The sequence below is a fragment of the Ceratotherium simum genome, chromosome 1, assembly GCF_057802395.1.
Source record: "Ceratotherium simum simum isolate JZ-2026a chromosome 1, ASM5780239v1, whole genome shotgun sequence".
Classification (NCBI taxonomy): Eukaryota; Metazoa; Chordata; class Mammalia; order Perissodactyla; family Rhinocerotidae; genus Ceratotherium; species Ceratotherium simum.
In genome coordinates this window covers 108,970,694-108,990,473 of record NC_141900.1, presented here as the reverse complement: position 1 = coordinate 108,990,473, position 19,780 = coordinate 108,970,694, and the positions used below count along the sequence as shown (strand labels likewise).

The following is a 19,780-nucleotide window of genomic DNA, read 5'->3' as shown; positions in this document are numbered from 1 at the left end:
CCACACCAGTTTCACAGGAAGGCCTAATTAATTTTTTACAAAAGAGGCAAAGGTGATTTGAATTAGTCAGCTTAATTATTTTTGTGAAGAAACATCAGAATATTTTAGACCTTTGAGGAATGAGTTCTGCATTGTGAATGCTCTATAAAAATTCCTTATTTTTAAATAAACTAAAGTTGCAAGAATATACTTCATCTGTATAAACTTCATCCAGATTCACCAATGGTTAACATTTTGCCTCATTTGCATTATCTCCGTCTATGGGCAAAGAGGGAGGGAGGGAAGTGGGGGAGAGACAGAGACACACACAATTTTTTTTTTTTTGGTGAGGAAGAGTGGCCCTGAGCTAACGTCTGTGCCCATCCTCATCCATTTTGTATGTGGGATGCTGCCACAGCATGGCTTGATGAGCGGTACACCCCTGGGATCTGAACCTGTGAACCCCGGGCCAACAAAGCGGAGCGGGTGAACCCAACCACTATGCCACCAGGCCGGCCCCAACACAGGCACTACTTTTTAGGCGTAGCCTAAACCACGTGCTAAGCAGACTTCCTAAAAATGGAAAGATAAGTGTAAACCTTAGCACACCAGCAGACCCCTTCTTTCAAAATAAACCTTCACTGGCACTCTAAATATAAAAAATACATTTTATTTACACATTTTAATACATTAAAAAGTTTGTTCCTTATGCCTCTATTTTAAAGATGAAATCCCCCAAAAGACAGTTTCTTTTCAGAAATTTTGTACATTTGCCGTTTTCAACTTGCATCACAAGAAGCCCCAAAATTCACATACACGCCAAGCACTGAGCATCTTGCAATGTTGTTCCAACATAGATTATGACTATAATAAACTGTAAAAACCTGTCTACAGACACGAGTCACTTAATGACCAGGATACGCTGAGAAATGCGTTGTTAGGCCATTTCGTCACTGTGCGAACATTCAAGTGTGTACTTACACAGCCGACTACACACCCAGGCTGCGGTGCTAATCTTAAGGGAGCTCCACTGTACATGTGGTCCATTGTTGACCGAAACGTCGTTATGTGGTGCGTGACTGCACTTAAAAGCAATTCTGAACTCAAGTAGCTTTTGGTCAAGATGTATTTACACATCTGAAAGTATAATTCTTATCATGTGATAACCCATGATATCTTGTTGTTAAAAAGGGGTTTTACACTTAAAAAGGACAGATTTATGGATAACTTTCCATATAACAAATGCAAAACTCAGGCAATGAATTGTCACAAATATATCCCATGGCAGAGAGAAAGACATTTTATTTTAATAATAAAGGACAATATAAAAATGGGATCCAGTTTACAGAAGTTTATCTTCTGCAGAAGTCAGCCTGAGCTCATCTATACCTCAGCAAGGTTTAGTGACCACGCTACGTATGAAGTTAGATGGCAGCACTGCAGTGACATTTTTCCAGAATTAACTCTGACTCAGTTACCTCAGTGCTACTCAGGTGTGGTCCATGCACTGGCCGCCAGTCTGTGAACACTCGGAGACGGGAGCTGGCACCAGAACTAAGTCCACTGTCACTAAACACACTGTTCGGTGCAACTGACACTCCCTTCTGCAGAGCAGGACTCTCTGGACGACGGCAGCGTGCGCCGGCTCGCGCTAGCCCGGCTCCTCGTCCTCGTGGGCAGGCACCTTGAGCCGCACTGATCTCTCACACCCCATCACCACCCAGCAGACGGTTTTGACCGAAAGCCCCTCTCACACAGTGCGCTCCTAACACCTGCAGCCTTCCCTCTCTGTCTTCTGAGTTCAGAGATGGCTGAAGACATAGGGCTGTGGCTGCATGTGGCCTGAGGTGGTTCCCGAACGGAGGGCTAACCAGCACGAGCCCAGTCTCTAGTCGTTCTGCAGTTACTCTTAGCAGAAGACCTTCTCACGTTCCTTGCACACTTCAACACTTAAACCATTAGTTCAGGGACACACACAGAGACATTTATGACTTCACACGATGATTTCTAAACACATACTGCCGTAGGGTCACGTTAGATGCTATTTGAAAGTACGTGACAAACGGGGAGTCTGAAGAGGAGTGACCTCACTCCGGTCATGCAGCTTTGCAAGGCAGCCACTCTGAAGGACAGCATGCTGTAGGGTACGCGAGTGTACGCAGTATATAAAATACTATCCTATACTCACAGCTTGGTGACGTTTTTCAACAATTAAAGGTGACAGTTAAACCAAGTTTGCAGCATTTAAGAGAGAGAAGCAAATTCTGAGGGCTGGAAAAACAACAGACATTTGTGAATCTGTGGCAGATGGCAGTATGCCAGGACGTTTTCACCTCTTCTCAGAAGCAGAGTGTACCGGACGTAGGACTCAGGGTGTCCCTCTCACCAGATGTTAACTCCTCACTGGCAGCGCTTCTGCTTCCTGTGTGTTCACACCTCCCAGAACCCAGCACAGCTAGCAGCACTCAGGAAGCGTCCACTGTCTATTAGTTTAGGATTGTGCGTTACAACTGGAGTTGATGAGTGTAAGCGACAGACACAAACAGAGAAGAACGTCTTTCACCGTGTCAGAATTTTGGAGGAGTAATGAAGAAAAACTCCCATATATACTATATTGTACCAGTATTTGCAAGGCTTAAGTTGATTATTGACTTTTACAAAACACTTGCATTCCAAATACTTGAAATAATCAACTAAATATCAGGTGCCACATTAAACTGATGGTTTTTGAACTTTTAACCAATATAGAAAAAAGATAAAAATGCATCAATTTCTTTATGAGAACTGCACCCTCTAGTGGCTTATTTGGTCTATTAAAAAAATAAGACACTCACATGTGTGCGTGCACACACTTTCACACCACACCCCAGTCTCGTTATGTAGAAAACACTGCCCCGTGTCTGCCCCTCCCTGCCTTCTTGTCCTTTCCCCCACCTCATATATATAGTTATTTAAAAACGGTTTAAAACACAAATATAATATAACCTCGTATTCAAAAGTTACCTCCAAATACAATATTTTAAATACAAGAGACCATGATATAGCTCCACTAAGGTTTTACACATAGTCAGCAGAACAATAGGCCTTTTGGTTTAAAAAGGACATTTTACAGACAAATGACCACCCCTTCCTCTCCTCCTCCGAGACTACATTCTCAAGGAAGCCTTCCCGTGCAAAGACTTGGCTGCGAGGTCAGCTCTCTCTCTCAGCACGCTGGCCTCCTCAGCGCTTCTGTGGGCCTGCACACTCTTTAACAAGAAGTGGCTGATGAAGAGCTTCAGACCTTCTCGCAACATGCCCAGCTTCGGGTTGTCAGATACTCTGGAAAGGAATCGTATAAACCTTATCAGGGACAAAACAGTCTCTCCTAGATCTCAGTTCTAGGAATCTCGAACAGGTTACTTTTAAAAGTAACCTAGTTTCTTTTAAAAACAGAATTCTCAGTTGAGAACGTAACACACTCTTATGTGTTAGAAGTCATATTAGTTTGCCATCAGGCAAGTCTCACGTTTCCCAAATCTAATGTGTAAGATACTAGCTTAAAATTAAAACTGAAAATGATTTTTTAAGCTACACATAAAGTACAACCACCTTGCTTTTATAAATCAACATAAGTGAAAATAATTTCTCTTCATCTCTTTCCCATATGTTTTATCAAAACAAGCTGTAAACATACCTTGCAAAAATTAAACCAAGGTCTTCAATTTCTGTTTCCATTAACAGCATATATAACACTTTCCGTAAAAAGTGGACTCGGGGTTTGTCCAATTCACTGAATTCAACTACCTAACAGAGTCAGGACGGAAAGAAAACTCAAGTTACACTGACTTAGCCAACTTTTTCAGTGATTTCTAAATACAGTTAATTAGAGTAAAGAATTACTCCCCCCTCCCTTTAAGTAAAGCTATTTCCAGTTTTATAACAGGAACAGCTGGTGGCAAGGACGTGGGGCCACGGGACCTCTTGCACACTGCCGGCAGGGGCACGCCACCACTGCTGAGAGCAAGTCGGCCGTGGAAGTAAAGTGTATGGGGTGTATACCTTATGACTCAGGAACTTAATTTCTAGAATTGAAACATATATTACCTCCATGCCTTACAGAAACTACTCCCTAATTAAAACTATAAATATATAGACACACGTACACACATATATACAGAATTTAGATCTAGGAGGAACTAATTCATACACGTATATATATATTCGCTAGAAAATATATATAAATGAAAGTATACCTACTCAGTGGAATACTATACAGCAGTAATAAAATCAGAGAATAGAATTACAGATACCAACATGGATAAATTTCAAACCCACGATGAATCAAAAAAAAAAGAACTGTGGAAGGACATTACGAGTATGGGAAGGTATAACATCACCCAGGAGAGGTTAAACACGTGCAGAACGAGATCCCGTGTTGCTGCAGACACACAGGCACAGGATACAAAAGTCTGCCTGGGAACAAGAGGGGCCTCCGAAGGGGGGAGGGCCGGGGCCCAGGGGCAGCTGGCTTCGAGGACATCATGTCTAGGTTCTCCATGCCTCTACTGTGTCTGAGGGACACACTGGGTCCCATTCCATTCTGAGTTCAAAACTCGAGTGAACCGAAGATTTACTCCAGCAATGAGAAGGCACGCACTCTCCATGTTTTAAATTATTCCCATTTTTGGAATGTGGTATAATATTCCAGTGCCCTCATGTTCAGTACAGCGGCCAAAATCCAACACCGCACCCCAGAGAGGCATCAGAGCAACTTGCATAAGTGCCCTGGAGAATGCATGCACAAACAGAAACAGGAAACCGTGGCTGCAGTCTGTCCTGCAGATCAGGGAGGAGAAGGCTCAGAAGTCCAGGCCCCGAACTCTCTGACCTTCAGGTTCTCTCATGGTCTGTGTTTTCAGGACACCCAGACCCCAGTGGTCCCACTGCCCAGGCCTTGCTGGCTGCCTCAAACCCCATTTCCTGTGTCCCTGCCAGACCCACATCAGGGCATCCGCATTCCACCACTGCTTTAAAATACCCGGCAGCACAGGGAGAAAGAGCCGAAGCGCCAGCACCACAGCTCTAAGGAGGCCGGCTCCTACGTCTCCCCATCTCCCTGCCAGCCTGTCAGCGGCCAGTGTGGGGTCTGTAATTAGGACCTGCACATGAACCCCAAGACCCCAAACAGGTTCACTTAGATGAGCAGAACAACTGACACTGTGCCTTACTTTACCAGGTAAATGTATCCTAATCTGGCTATTTTCTATGATGGCTATGATAATGAAAACATTCCTCAGGTAAGTCAGAATCCAAGGAAATGATTTTTTTAAGGTACCAAATGTAAGCAATTATACTATCATTTTCATTGCTTTTAATAATTTCATACATCATACAAACCTTTAAAATGGAAAGTGGAAGTGATTTTGTTTTCAACAAGTGGGCCACCAGATGAACCAAATTAGAGAAATTAGCAGCTGGCAAATTTTCTAAGTCCCGAAATTTGTCCCATACGCTGAATTGGAAAGTCATCTAATATAACAATTAAAAAGAAGGAAAAAAGTTAAAATGCAAAGAATAAATCACTAAGAATATAACCTAAAGGTACTCTACATATTCATTTACTCACAAATAAGTGAATCAAGACTTTTAGGGGCAACTACACTCTCTTTCCTATAGGCAGTGGTTTGAAATACCTTGACAATAATTTGCTGTTGTAGTTTCATCTCTCAAACCAGCAGAAACATTAGACGAGGATGATGCAGTATAAAACCAAGGAGGCACTGCACCGGTTAACCGGGCCATGAAACTCCCTCATCTGTGCTGGAAAGGTGACATGGAAGACATTCTGGACCCCAGTCACTCCAGTTGTGCCCACCTGCTCCTGTGAAGGTGGGCCTGCAGCAGGTGTGGACGGTGACTGACCCACTGCACACAGCTCTCTGACCAGGACGGAGTCCTCACTCTGGGCACTCATTTCACACGGGCTGAGCCCGACAGAATGTTTACAGAAAACATGGGTAACCAGGGCCTTCTAAGTTACCTGAAACCTCCTTTCATATTCACAAAACTTGCTAGCCAGGAATGCATAGAAAGGATTGTATGTTTTCTCTTGAAGGCAGCAATCCATGAGAACATGAACTATTTCTCTCTCCTGCTGATCCTTAAGTCCAAGCCTATAAAATAGAAATAGGAATGACTCAGAAATCTTCAGTTTGCCAAGTTTTAAAAGCTTTAAGGCAGAAATCTTTCAGAGGAACACATCCTGCCTGGCAGTTTGGCCAACACTGGGCAAAGCAGAGGAGGTAGGATAACAAGACAGGAGCTCCAGGCCCGGCCCTGTCTCCAACCTCTCCGGCCTCAGTGTTTCCAACAAAGTGGCAAAACCTGGGGGGACGTCCTGATCTGAGTCCTTTGTCAGCTATAAAAGGCTAAAACTGGCCCCGACTAAGAGGACACAGGACTCAGCCTCGAGCCTCGCAGTCAGGATCTCGCCATCACACTTATTTTCTCTTTTCCAAAACTCATGGTCTAATTTATCCACAGTAAAACCCATCCTCAGTGCACAGTGCTGAGTGTGGACAAGCGTTTGCAGTCCTGTAATACCTCCCCTATATTTCATTCTGAACTACAAACAAAATTAATTAATATGAAATTTGTTCAGAAGAACTTTGTAAAAGTACACAGTTACCTTTTAAATCTTGTCACAACTAATTACAGAAACTACACCAGGAAGTTTTTAATTCAGAAGTAATTACAAGGACTACTTTAATATGAAGATTTTAAGCAATTCATGACAACCAACAGTCACTGATAATTATCAGTTGGGCATCTAACACTTTTAATCACAATATATCACAGAATGTTCTAATCTACTAGTGGCCAATCGGTAGGAGCAAGAGTGCTAGGGTGAGCCCAGCCGCTCCCCAGCAGCGCTGACCAATCCTCCAAAATGTACAAGTCACCTCCACTTATTTCTTCCACAACATCTAATTAAATGTAAGTCAAAACGGTCACACAAATGCTTACTTTAGAAGCTTTTCAAATGCGTCCAAAAAATCTTCACTCGTCATTATTGTACAAAATATGTTTCTCCTGACATCGGTGTTCATTCTCTGCTTTCGGGCGAGTTCTAATATCTTTGCGCTAACCTGAAAAGAGGGACGATTGAGGCACAGATCATATATACGTCTCAATGAAATTTGTTGCTTTGGTTTGGTGTAGTTACTGAAGCTTCTAAAAAATAACGTGTATAATTTTGTGGCTTGACCAATGTATAATTATAAATTATATGTAAATATATGTATGTAAATGCTAAATCTTTATTCTTGGGCAGCCCCACACAAAGAGAAGAAAATAGCAAGGGACAAAGCAAGCCACCAGTGGAGAAAGCCACTTGATTTGGAAGACTTCTCAGCAGTGGTGCGATCTGTCAGCCTAAGCCACAATGAAATATAATAAGAGGTAAGTGGCCACAGCCAGAAGAGCCAGAATGAGGAAGTGAGATGGGGGATCCTGGGACAGAACAAGGTATTAGGGAAAAATGAAGGAAATCTGAATAACATATGGACTTTAGTTAATAATAAATAAAACACAAAAAAGTGCACAGAATTTTGACAATCTGAAGCCTGAAGTTAATGGATCACAAGCCACATCTCCTGGAAAACAATGTTTCTGCGTCTCAAGAACTGGTATCTGCAACATGAGCGTTCTGATTTTCATACATTCCTCTCATTCTATTCAACTTCTAAGTCTTTTATGGTACATGTTTTGAGACTTTAAAAAAATCCTTTAAAAAGAAACAATGGAAATTGAATTAAATTATATCACAAAACAAGAGCAATCTCTATAAGGTCTTCAAATAAAGTCATGTCCGTACACCTTGACAGCCATCCAACGAATAATGAGGACGCTACTCCAGGGAGATGCCGTGGGGGACACGGATGACACGCCTGGTAGCAGTGAGCACGGGGTTTCATACCGTCCCTGCGAGCTGCTTCTGCGGGATCTTCTGCTGCCTGCTGTCAATCATCGGGGCTCCGCTCCACGCAGACCCCACAATCCACCAGCGCCCGGTCTGCTCAGCATTCAGGACGCCATCCCAGGAGACGCGGAGCTGAGTTTCCGTAGCTGAGCCAGCACTGCGAACCTGAGTGAAAGAAACGGAGCCGATGAAACGCTTCAGTTGGTTCACAGTCTGTACTGAGATCATCCCCGGGCTTTTCCTTTTTCTGATAATGGCATTTTCGGTGCTTGAATACTGTGATGAGTCACTGACAACTGGGACAGTTAACCTGCTGGGAATAACACCAAAGTTAGAGGTAAACTCCCAGTATCTGTGTTGGAGGTGTGTGGGTCTACCACTCCAAATACCACTGTCGTCGCAAAGTGTCACACGAGGGGAAGAGGCTCAGACGCCACAAGCAGAGCTCTGTTGGGCTGGCGGTAAGAACGTGACCAGGAGGAGCCTGGGATTTGCTGGGGTCAACGATTCTGGGTCTGACCAAAGACTGGGGCTGAAGGACCTGCCCTGACTGGGGAGGTCACTGGGTCTCAGCTATGGCCCTGAGTTAGGAACACCCGGGGAGTTAACTTCACTGGTCTGGGCGGGACACTTGCCCGGGCCCTCTTTCAAAGCAATGAGAAGATTCTATCACACAGCTGAGAAGAGCACCACAGGCTCAGTGTGGGGGACACTTAACTCACAGGGACTCCTCCCTACAGGGACCACTCAGAGGGTCTCCCACAGAAACATGAAGTTTCCTTTCGATATCTTGGAACTCTTATTAACCAGCTTGGCTCCAACCACCTTCTAGATTTTCATGATGGGTTCATGTAGATGCGGAAGCTCAAAACAAGTTAGAAGTAAGAGTGATTTACCAAAGCTCTTTGTAATTTCCTCAGTTTCTCTACAGGCTCAGGATCATAGCCTGGAATTTTACGCATGTCATTGTTCTTCAGTGCCAACATCGTCTCTAGCATAAACCGAATCTTAGAAAAGAAAACAAGAAAAAAAACATCATTTCAAACTGTCTAAACAACTGACCCTTCAACTTGGGAAGAAATAAAGCAACTTTGTGCACATGGTCATCACTGCTGACGATAAATCAGAGATGGTCTTCAGGCAAATGGTCTCCACTAACTTGAACATCTTGCTCGGGGCCACAGGACATTTTCATATAAATCCACCACCTGACCTCACCTGGACCTTGAACACTACCTCCAGATCTTAGTTCTCTCTCCCATTTCCCACCACCGCTGACCCCTCCTTCCACAGCTGCCCTCCCATCACCGTCCAGCTATTGCCCTTCCTGTCCGATCACCTGTGGCTCTCCTGCCTCCCGGGGACCTGCTCTGAGTTGCCCCCTCCTCTCCACTTTATTTTCAACTTCTTCCCCACTCCTGGCCTTTTTAAACCTTTAAATTGGAAAGGTCATACTTAGAGAAAAGTTGCAAGAACAGTACAAAGAATTCCCATATACCCTTCTGAGATTTCCCTAAATGCTAACTTTTTATTGAGATATAATTCACATACCATAAAACTCACCCACTTAAATGTACGATTAATATATTCAGAGCTGCGCAACTATCACCATAATCCACTTTAGAACATTTTCATCAGCCCCAAAAGAAACTGCAAACCCATCCCCCCAACTCCTCCAGCCCTAGGCAACCACAAATCTACTTCCTGTCTCTGCCAACTTTTGTGTTTTAAACTTGACCTCTGAGCGTTCAACATGGTACCTCTCAACCCGCAGAACAGCAAACGAGGTAGGAACCACGATCAGCCCCCATTTTCTAGATGGGGGCAGGGAGGCTTGGAAGACTCAGGTCACGTTGCTGGCAAGCAGCAGAGCCAAGCGGGCACCTGGCCCCACACCACATGGCCTTCCTCAGTTAACACTGTTGAAATGGGTAAATGCTCAATAAATCGATTCCTAAATTCACAAAATAGATATCTGAGTTCTTAGTAAAGAAACAAGGTTCATTCACACATTAAAGATAAAGCCATAAAATCAGATGATGCAGAAGATGACACGGATCATTAGGAAATGAAACGCAATATTTACCCCAATACTTATTTTTAAGTTCTGGTCAGTTTGTGAGCATTTAGGAAGCAGGTCAAGTGGCGCACTCATACCCTGGTCTGGTCCTGGAACATGCTGCCCGCCCCACTGGCCTTGGCCTGGGTCTCAGCAATCAGTTCCTTAAGTGACAAAGCATCATCTTTTCTCAACGAAAAGCCCACGTTTTTCAGCATTAACAGGATCAGTTCAATATCTTTTTCTGTGAAACTTCCAATAAGCTTTTTCAAAATGTCAAAGATGAGGAGAGACTGTACTACATGGAAGTTATACAAATGGGCAATGATGGTAAACAGGTTATCGCACTCTTTGCCTTCACTTCCGTTTTTATAGACGTCATCAAACTTCCTCACCACAGCTTCCAGGAAGTGAGCGCCGACCTGGACAGAGAAGACAGAAAAGATATCATTGCAAACATGTAAAAATCAAACGTTACCAAGTTCTTCTCAGAGACCCTTCTTCCTCTTTCAACAAACTTGAATGTACGTGGAATTAGTACTTTTTACATTAACACGTAAAATATACACATGATAGGATATAAACTCCAACCAGACGTAAACTTTAAAAATATAAGCCTGCGTGTACAGTGCTCTACATGTGGGAGGACACTAAGCAGTCAATGACACACAGAGCAATCTGCCACAGCACTCACACCTTCACTGTAAGCACACCCTCTTGTCTTCAAAATCAACAGGGTGGCATTTCTTGGCCAGCTGCCATTCTGGTTCCTTGGAAAAATAAAATTGTTAAAAATGTTAAGAAGGCATCTGTATCTCTAAAAATGTACTAGTATCTAACAAGACTCACTTCTCAAGCTCCAGCTGAGACTGGAGGGAGCAGACGGAAGCAGGAACACAGCAGTGGCGTGGAGTAATGTTGGCACTCCAGTCAAGAAATGATGACCTGAGTCAACGCAGCCATGCTGGACCCAGGAAGGAAGACTGGGCATGAGAGTGACCCAGCGACAGAACCAGCAGGTGTGACCAGTCACTGGATGTGAAAGATTAAACACTTGGGTAACAGGAGATGACAGACCTTCTAACTGGACCAGTAATCTCTGAGGAAGAGCAGGTTAGCGGGGGCTGGATAAAATCAGTTGAAGACTCACTAAGCTTGAACCGCAGCACGTGCAGGGAGCATGAGGATACTTGGAGAAGTATGAGGGGTAGCTAAGGTTGTGGGTAAAGATGAGAGCAACCAGACAGGTTACAGTGTAATGGGAAAGTACACACAGATCACTGCTAAACCACAAGAAATAAATGCTACAAGAAGCCAGGAAAGGTGCCAGATGGGCAGCAGGCAACCGCGACTGAATTCACGGAGGCCAGCTCTGACAGACTGGACGTCTTCTTCAGCTTCTAAAGACCTGAGACTCAATAAACAAATTTAACCAGTAAACTCCCAATTCAAGCCCTTTCACTAAAAATAAACCCGAGGACCTATTTGACCACTATATTTTATGTTCAAATATAACTTAAAAAAAATTAAAATTCTGCAGACATCAAGAAAATTCAGGCATAAAATATACTCAGGTATGCTTTCAATCACATGAACAGAATTATTTAATTATATCAAAATTTTAGATTCCATTTAATGTTTTTAAAATAAAATATAACAAAATAACATTTAAAAAGAAGACTAATATTCATTTTGTTCAAGTTATTTAAGCATATACATTAATTTTGACTTGGGGCTTTTAACACAAACCTACATAGACCTGATTTTTGATTTTTAAATGACTCAGAAGCAATTCAGTAATGACACCATGGTCTCTGTAACTCACTTTTCTCCTTCCGTGAATTCCCGTGAGGATGTTCTCCTCGTTATAGAACCGAAAGAAGTTTAATGGAACCAGCGTCCAGAGAGCTCATCATACGCTGGCACAAGTTTTAGGGGGTGTCATTAGCTCAAGTACCATGATGACTTCCCTGGACGACTCAACTCAGCTGTCTTTCATGCTATTAGTGAAGGTTTAAATGAGAGGTAATCTCATTTCAAGTCCAGTGAACTCCTGATATTGTGGGTGGTCATGGTCTACAGCTTTACTCTAACTCCACGAAATACTGCCTCTACTGAGACCATGCTGATCATGAAGTGTTCCAGCATGACCCAGGAGGACGGGGTGCACTAAGAGAGCCCTATAACAGCACTGGATCACGCCATCACGGGGCACTAGGAATAGCGTCAGGGATCCCATTACACTTTGACGAAGAGCAGGACCCAGCGTCGTATGTGAGAGTGAGTACAGCTCTTAGAGATAAAATACTTACTTCAGAAGAGCGATGCCCTAAATAGCCAGTGCAGCGGTAGCTGAGGAGAGTCCTGCCACCCGGAAGACTCGGGGCCTACGCCCCTCTCTTCTGTCATCACCTCCCCATGCCCAGGAGGACTAGAGTCTCCATCTTTCAAAACTCCCACAACGTGACTACTGCTAGATGAGGAAAACGTGGTTCAGAAGGTTCTCTACAAAGAGCAATGAAGCCTGTAGTGGCAGGAAAGGCCAGTGAAGAGAACGTGGGAGGAAGAGGAGAATTTCAACGTGAGAACATCCTTCCGTATCATGCAGAAGTTAATCATAACTAACCTTTAATGAGCACATTCAAGGGCCAGGCTCCTGGAGACACTCACTACACGTAAAACTCGCTAAACCGACTCGACAGAAGAGGACACGGAGGTAGAGGTCGCCAGGTGACGGCTGGTGAGCGGCAGAGCCGTGCTCTGGACACAGGCAGTGTCCTCCCCACATTACACACTGCTCTCACTGCAAAACCTCTAACTCGCAAAGGAGGATTCATTTTGGGAAATTTGTGCATTTTAAAGTAAGCTCCGGACAGGCCCAGTCTCTAAGACTCCAGATGATTTTAAGACTATGATTGAGAGCAAATACTAGAGACAGGAACTGAGTGTGCATGAGGAGCACTGTGGCAGACAGCGGGCCGACCTAGGAGTTGAAAACAAAGGCAAAGAGCACTCGGCACGGGAACTTGGGAACACGACGCAGCTCTTCAGGGCTTTGCTGCATTTGCACTGTGGGGTTAAATAAATATCTGCCCTACTGATCTTGCTGGGAGGCTGTAAGGACCCAACGTAACAAAAACAGCAAGTGTGCAGACTCACACCAGGACCAGCCCTTGAGCCACGCTTTGCTGCGGAGGCCTGTTCTTGGGAAGAGGGCTATCACAGGGCAAAGAAACTAAAAACCAATGTTAAAAGATATTGTACCACATAAAGATCCAAAGCGATCAACAGGTTCTTCTACGGAAGACAAATATCATCTGGGAAAAGTAAGCCTGGTGTGCATCATCACCCATCCATTCACCTGCCTCAGTGTAAACTCCTGTATCACACCAACTTCCCTCACAACCCAGGAATCAGCCACACGGAGGGAATGGAATACTGATGGGGAAGGTTATGATTCCACCGTACCGGGTGGCAGAAGAGGACCCCAGAAGTGCAGGTGACTTGACACTAACCCCATCAGGCAAGGACATCACCTACTGGGCACCAGGCACCGTGGAAGTGCCTTACAAACGTCATACATCGTCCAATTTAATCCTGACAAGGGCCTGACGAGGAAGGTGCTGCAGTCCCACTAACAGACGAGGACATGGGAAGGTCTGTGGCCTACCTGGCAGTGGCCCAGGCGGCTCCAAGCCCAGGCCCTGTCACATTCTGGTGGCCTTCTTACTTATGAAGGAACGACCTCCCACCCAATACGAATACTGCGGCAGTGAGACCACACAAAGCCCTGTATCCTGAACATCTGGAGTAAGTCAACGTTATAGTGGGGAATACAAAGAACATGAAGGCAGGTCCAAGGTGTCAGTCCAGAGAGAGATAAACTAATGAATAATAAAGACGTGCCAGAATGGACCCAACACAAAAGCAGAAGTTGACCAAAATCAGGTTATTTACGGAATGCCATTTAGAGTGATATGATGTAGACGAAGTAGTATCGACCTTATCAGGCCCATCACTAAAACAAGCATGATTTAGGGGCCGGCCCCATGGTGTAGTGGTTAACTTTGGCACACTCTGCTTTGGTGGCTCAGGTTCTCAGGTTAAGATCCTGGGCGTGGACCTAGACCACTCGTCAAGCCATGCTGTGGCAGCGACCCACATACAAAATACAGGAAGACTGGCACAGATGTTAGCTCAGGGCACATCTTCCTCACTGAAAAAAAAAACAAAAAACAAGCACCATTCAGACACATTAACAGCCTGGAGGAAAGGGAGGCCCACCTCGATCCCGACCGTGTGGTGAAGAATGCTGACCAGGAGGACATGCTCCATCACCAGCCTGCTGGGCACGGGTGTGCCTGGAGCACAGGCACTCATGAGGACGCCCGTCAGAGTGTCATTCATGTCCTTCCTGCTGTGGGCCATGTACAGCTCCTCCAGCTGTCCACTTATGGAGGCCACGTTCGGTTCACTCAACCTGCAGACAGTGGTAAAGACAGGGCGGCAAGGATGTCTCAAACTAAGAAGTATTTTTTAGGTCAATTTAAAAAAATGGAAAAGTTTTCAATACTACCAATACATCCTATTTTATGGACACATCTGACCTATGAACAACTCTTATCCTGCCCCCATAACCCAGTATATACCCTACATAACACATAATCATCTGGAACCTTGAAATAATGTAACCGTTGTCTTTCCAGACGAAATGTGGCCACAGAGCAGCACACACAGGACTCTCTTTAGGATCACTGCGACTGTAATGAGGATGTTCCACTGTACCCCGACCTGATGTCCCCAGGGAGAGGCAGGGAACCACCCTTAACACATCAGTATGTGCTGTTGGAAAAAATTCCAACTTTTCCATTTTTTTGCTGGCATAAAAACCTTTAGTTCCTAACACAGAGAAAAGGTTGCTTGGTTTACAGGGTGGGGAGAGAAGGATGTATATGTACATGGAAGATTCAGTGTGCTAACACTGAACACTAAAGCAACATGTTTGATAAAATTCCAGAATGCACCACAGAAACACTGTTTTAATTAAAGAGAAATATTAAAAAAAAAGGAATGGGGGGTGACCATAAAAGCATATCACAAGAGAGCCGTGTGTGCTGAGATAGTTCTGCCTTGAGTGTAGGGTAGGTACCCAAAGCATCCTCTGTGAGGCGCAGCATAGAGCTGCACACGTACAAACGTGAGTAATGAGCAATGGGGATAGACCATGTTCCTGACCGAGAGCGTCACCCTCAGGCCATGAACTCCCCTCTGGAGGGAGGAGGACCGGTCTTGCTACCACCGTTCCTGGGCCTGACCACAACTCTGCCCCATTCCTGGGACTTCTCAGAATAACCACATGTGCGCCTGCGTTGCTTTCAAACTCAAAGGATTCAAAGTACCAAACAGAAAAGGCGGGCTTTTCAAGGTCGGTCTGGCTGCATCAAGACAGGAACAGAAAGCAGCCAACCAACAGCTGCACTCCCAGGCCCCCATCACTTACGGTTTACTTTCTGGGGTAGTTTTTATAGTTTTAGAAAAGACACAATCTCTCTAAGTGACACAATGTAACAACGCTGCCAGGTCACCTGTTAATGAGACCTTTGACGTGTTTCTTTAGCCTTTCTAGTTCTTCCTTTTTCTGGGCATCCACTGTCTCCTCTGCTCGCCTCATATGAGGCGGGATGTACTTTTCACCATTTTCACAAAGATTCTGCTTGAAAGGACAGAAATAAATTATGAGAAATTTACACTGAACAAATCCCCCTTTTTCCCTTGCCATAGTCACATTTAGATATTAAATTCCCAAGAACTGGTAGAAGCTGTAGCTACTGACCACTGCTGCTGATTAAACACCAGATATTCACTGAGTGCCTGGTATGTCCTGGATGAGTACTCCACCCACCAGTCTGCTGGATGTCATCATTTACGTTAATGTCAATACATTTCATCATCGTGTTTTTCCCTCTGTAGTTCTTCAAATCTGGCCGTGCCCTCTCGCATCTGCCCAACACAGCCCTATTACTGTACGCTTGTGCCCAGGCTTAATTTATGGCAGGCAGGGCAGTACACGACCATCACCAGTTTCAGAGGGAAAATGTTCTAAAATAATTTCAAACTTGTTCAAAACTAATATCTAAACTTACACGATAAAGTCAAAATCAATTCACTGCTCAGTATTCCCTAGATTATCAACTGGGAGGGTTACAAATCATTATCATTGACCCTGGGCACCTAAGTGACAAGCCTTTAGGAGACAAACATTTGTAAGGTATGATCCCTGTTTTAGAGTTTAAACTCAGTTGGAGAAAGCACATTAATGTAACATAAAAACTGTTACCCTTGAGACACCCATTAGTTCAGACTGTATGTCCATTACACCTCAACAGACTGTGAAAGAAAACTTAAGAGTAGTTCAAAGATAAAGTCCTAGGAGAGGAACCGACAGTACTTAGGGATGGCTCACAAAGTGCCAGGTGCTAAGGCACCAGGGACAGAAATGAAGACAGTTCATATATGTAAGATGGGGAGGATCCCAGAGACGTTTGACATTAACAGATGAACACAAACAGAGAGAAAAGGAGGAAGGGCCTTGTAGACAGAAAGAATAACATATTAAGAGGCAGAATGCTGAAATAGTGAGGTGTGGAAAAGGAAACGCAGGCAATTCTATGTGGCTGCCTTCAAGGTGCATACTGACAGGAAGCTGTTTTAACAGGCAAGGGGCCAGCCGGGAAGGCCTGGACTGCTACATCATGGATTCTGAACTTGTCCTTAATGTGAGACCTCATCCAAGGTCAGCTTTGTGTTTTAGAAGATTCACTCCAGAGCCGCTGGACAGGAAAAGGACGAGGAGAGGGCAGAGGCGAGTCAGGAGTACAGCTGTCCTCAGGACACACCAGAGGCCGGAACAAAGCAAGTGCGGAGGGGAGTCAAAGTCAGGTTTGGAGACTGAGGCAGAAAACACCAAATGAAGGAGATAGTCCCCTTAGGACAACCGCTGGAAACGGCCATTAAATCCCTGGGATAAAAAGGTCTCTAGAAATGTTTTCTCCCTTAACTCTTTATCAAGAAATTTAAAACCATAAAAGTAGACATAATACAATAACCCAATTTACCCACTCTCAGCTCAAACAATCATCAATACCACAGCTGTGTCACCGCTGTCCCACGCTCTGCCCCCACCCGTTATCTTGAGAGACATCCCAGAAAACTTAGATTGTTCACAGGATACCTGATCTGTTGTGTCAACATGCTCTGAGGAATTTTCTCTCCTTTCTTCATCTTCCGCAAAATGGACTCTCCTTTTCCCCTTTTTCTCCTTGGCTCTCCCTTCCACTTCTTTGGCTTTTTTTCGCTTTTCCTCTTCTACGTCCTCGTCCTCGCTCTGCACTCCCGACTCTGCGTCCTGCTCCTCCTCTTCCTCTACCAAGTCGTCCTCCTCCTCCTCCCCTCCGGCCTCGGGGTCACTCTCGTCCTCACTTTCGGGGAGAGTCTGTCCGGCATCCTCCTCCTCCTCACTACTGCTCTCATACAGGCCACCATGTTTCCCAGACTCCAGGGCTCCCAGAATGTAGTCGAGCCCATCGCGGGCAAAGCTCAGCGGCACGCAGCTCGCGTCGCCCCTCCGCCTGCGCTTGTTCAGGCCGAGGCAGCGCTCCAGCTTCCGGATCTCCCGGTCCTCCTCCTCGTTGGCCGCCAGCAGCGCTCGTTTCCGGGCGGCGGCGGCGGCGGCGGGCCCGGTCCTCCCGGGCGGACCCTTGACCTGGGCGCCGGCCGGCGCGGCCTCGGCCGGGGCGGGGCGAGGGCGCAGGTGCTCGGGAGGCCGTGGGGTCCGCCGTGGGGGCGCCCGGACGCCCTCATCCCCGTCCGCCCCGGGGGGACCGCCCCGGATCGCGCCCCCGGCTCCGTCTTCTCTCGGGCCTGGGCCCTGCGCGGGGCCCGCTGCCCTCCGCAGCCGGCGCGCCTTCCTCAGGTGTCGCTTCTCCTTCCTCAGCTCCCTGCGGCTCTTCCTCCCGCCCGGGCGCACGCGCCCCTCCGCCCGGAGCCGCGCGCAGCCGCCGGGGGGCCCGCCCGCGGAGGTGGCCTGCACGAACTCCTCCACCGCTAGCCTCAGCCGCTTCAGGGCCCCCTCCCCGCCGCCCCCGTGCCTCCTGGGGGCCACGCGCCCGCGGCGGCCCCCGCGACCCGGCACTCCCGTGCCCCTGGACGCCGCCATCTTCCGGGATGCGCGGACGCCCGGCTTCCGGCCGGGGCGGGACTTCCGGGCCGAGAGCGGCGCGCTGCGCGGGGCGGGTGAGGCGGCGCCCCTGCTGGCGGGAGGGCGGCAGCGCAGGGAACCGCACAGGGGCAAAGGGTGCCTGCCCTCCGAACGCGTGTGAACTTGAACTTTGTCGTGAGTACACGAATGCGTTCTCGTCTAATAAATGAAAACCTCACAGGTTATGGTAAAGAGGCCTCTTAACGACCGGCCACAAAAGTAACCGTACTTGTCGGTATGGCCTGAGTCTGTTCAGACGTGTGCGCATTGACACGCGTACGTATGTGGGAAACGTAAGGGATGTCTTCCGTGTGTATTTTCCAAGGGAGACTTCATAGTCAGCTTACTGTTCTGAGACTTGCTTTTTTCCCGCAACCTCAGGCTCAGATCTCTCCGTGTGCCTGGAATGACTCACCTCATTCTTTGTTAGGGTTGCCTGTGTTTCCTGGGATGATGCTCCACGACTTTTTCCTCTGTTGATAGGTGCCACGGGGATGAATTAGTGCCCCCAAAATTCGTGTCCACCGGAAACTGTGAATGTGGCCTTGTTTGGAAACAGAGCCTTTGCAGATGTAATCAAGCTAAGAGGAGGTCGTCTGGATTGGGGTGGGTCCCAAATCCAGTCACAGGTGTTCTTCTAAGAGGGAAATTTGGGCTCACAAGGAGAAGGCCGTGTGACATCGGAGGCAGAGATGGGGAGATGCCTCTGCAAGCCAAGAACTCCGCGGATTCCAAAACCATCGGAAGGTACGGGAGACACCTGTAACAGATTCTCTCTTGGAGCCCCAGAAGGAACCACCCCCGCTCACACCTCGATTTCCAGCTTCTGGCCTCAGGAGGGAGACTATAAATTACCGTTTTCTTAAGCTGCCCAGTTTGTGGTACATTGTTACTAGGTAATCGGAACTAGGAAACTAATTGAGTTAGACGGAAAGGTGGGGGTAGAAGCAAACAGCGCCCACGCCTTAGTGGTGAGGAGAGGAAACTTCAGGCAGCACAGGAGTGACAACTGCACAGAAGTTCAAAACTCAGAGTGGTCAACAGCCAGTGGTCTGGGGCTTGGGTTCAGATCCTGCCCTCACAGCTGAGCAGCCATGTGATCTTGCTCAACCTTACTAAGTCTCACTTTCTCCATCTGCAAAATGGGTTGATCAAAGTGCCTATCTCACAGGGCTGTTATAAAAATTGAGATCTTAAAAAGTAACTTCTTTTTTTTTTTTTTTTTTGGTGAGGAAGATTAGCCCTGAGCCAACATCCATTACCAATCCTCCTCTTTTTTTTTGCTGAGGAAGATTGGTCCTGGGCTAACATCTGTGCCCATCTTCCTCTACTTTATATGGGATGCTGCCACAGCATGGCTTGGTAAGCAGAGCGTCTCTCCACGTCCCAGATCTGAACTCGTGAATCCTGGGTTCCTGAAGCGCAGCATGGGAACTTACCCGCTATGCCACCAGGCTGGTCCCAAAAGTAACTTTTTTTGTTTGTTTCATATTGAAACTGGTCCCCTTGTCCCTAAGTGGCT

General features: G+C 46.3%; 1 protein-coding gene across 2 annotated transcripts; it reads right to left on the bottom strand.

The window, feature by feature from the left end:
- Positions 1-633: 633 nt before the first annotated feature.
- Positions 634-18,216, bottom strand: NOM1 (nucleolar protein with MIF4G domain 1). Of its 2 annotated transcripts, none has more exons than XM_087433731.1 (11): positions 17,233-18,216; positions 15,587-15,714; positions 14,286-14,481; positions 10,100-10,423; positions 8,839-8,949; positions 7,940-8,107; positions 6,988-7,109; positions 6,002-6,134; positions 5,359-5,490; positions 3,656-3,765; positions 634-3,300 (listed from the first exon to the last, which is right to left on the bottom strand). In XM_087433731.1, the coding sequence occupies exons 1-11, from the start codon at positions 18,214-18,216 to the stop codon at positions 3,126-3,128; spliced, it is 2,583 nt and encodes an 860-aa protein (XP_087289857.1). In that variant the 3' UTR covers positions 634-3,125. The 2 variants fall into 2 exon arrangements, with proteins under 2 accessions (XP_087289857.1, XP_087289863.1); XM_087433737.1 differs by having other exon boundaries at positions 15,587-15,711.
- Positions 18,217-19,780: the final 1,564 nt, after the last annotated feature.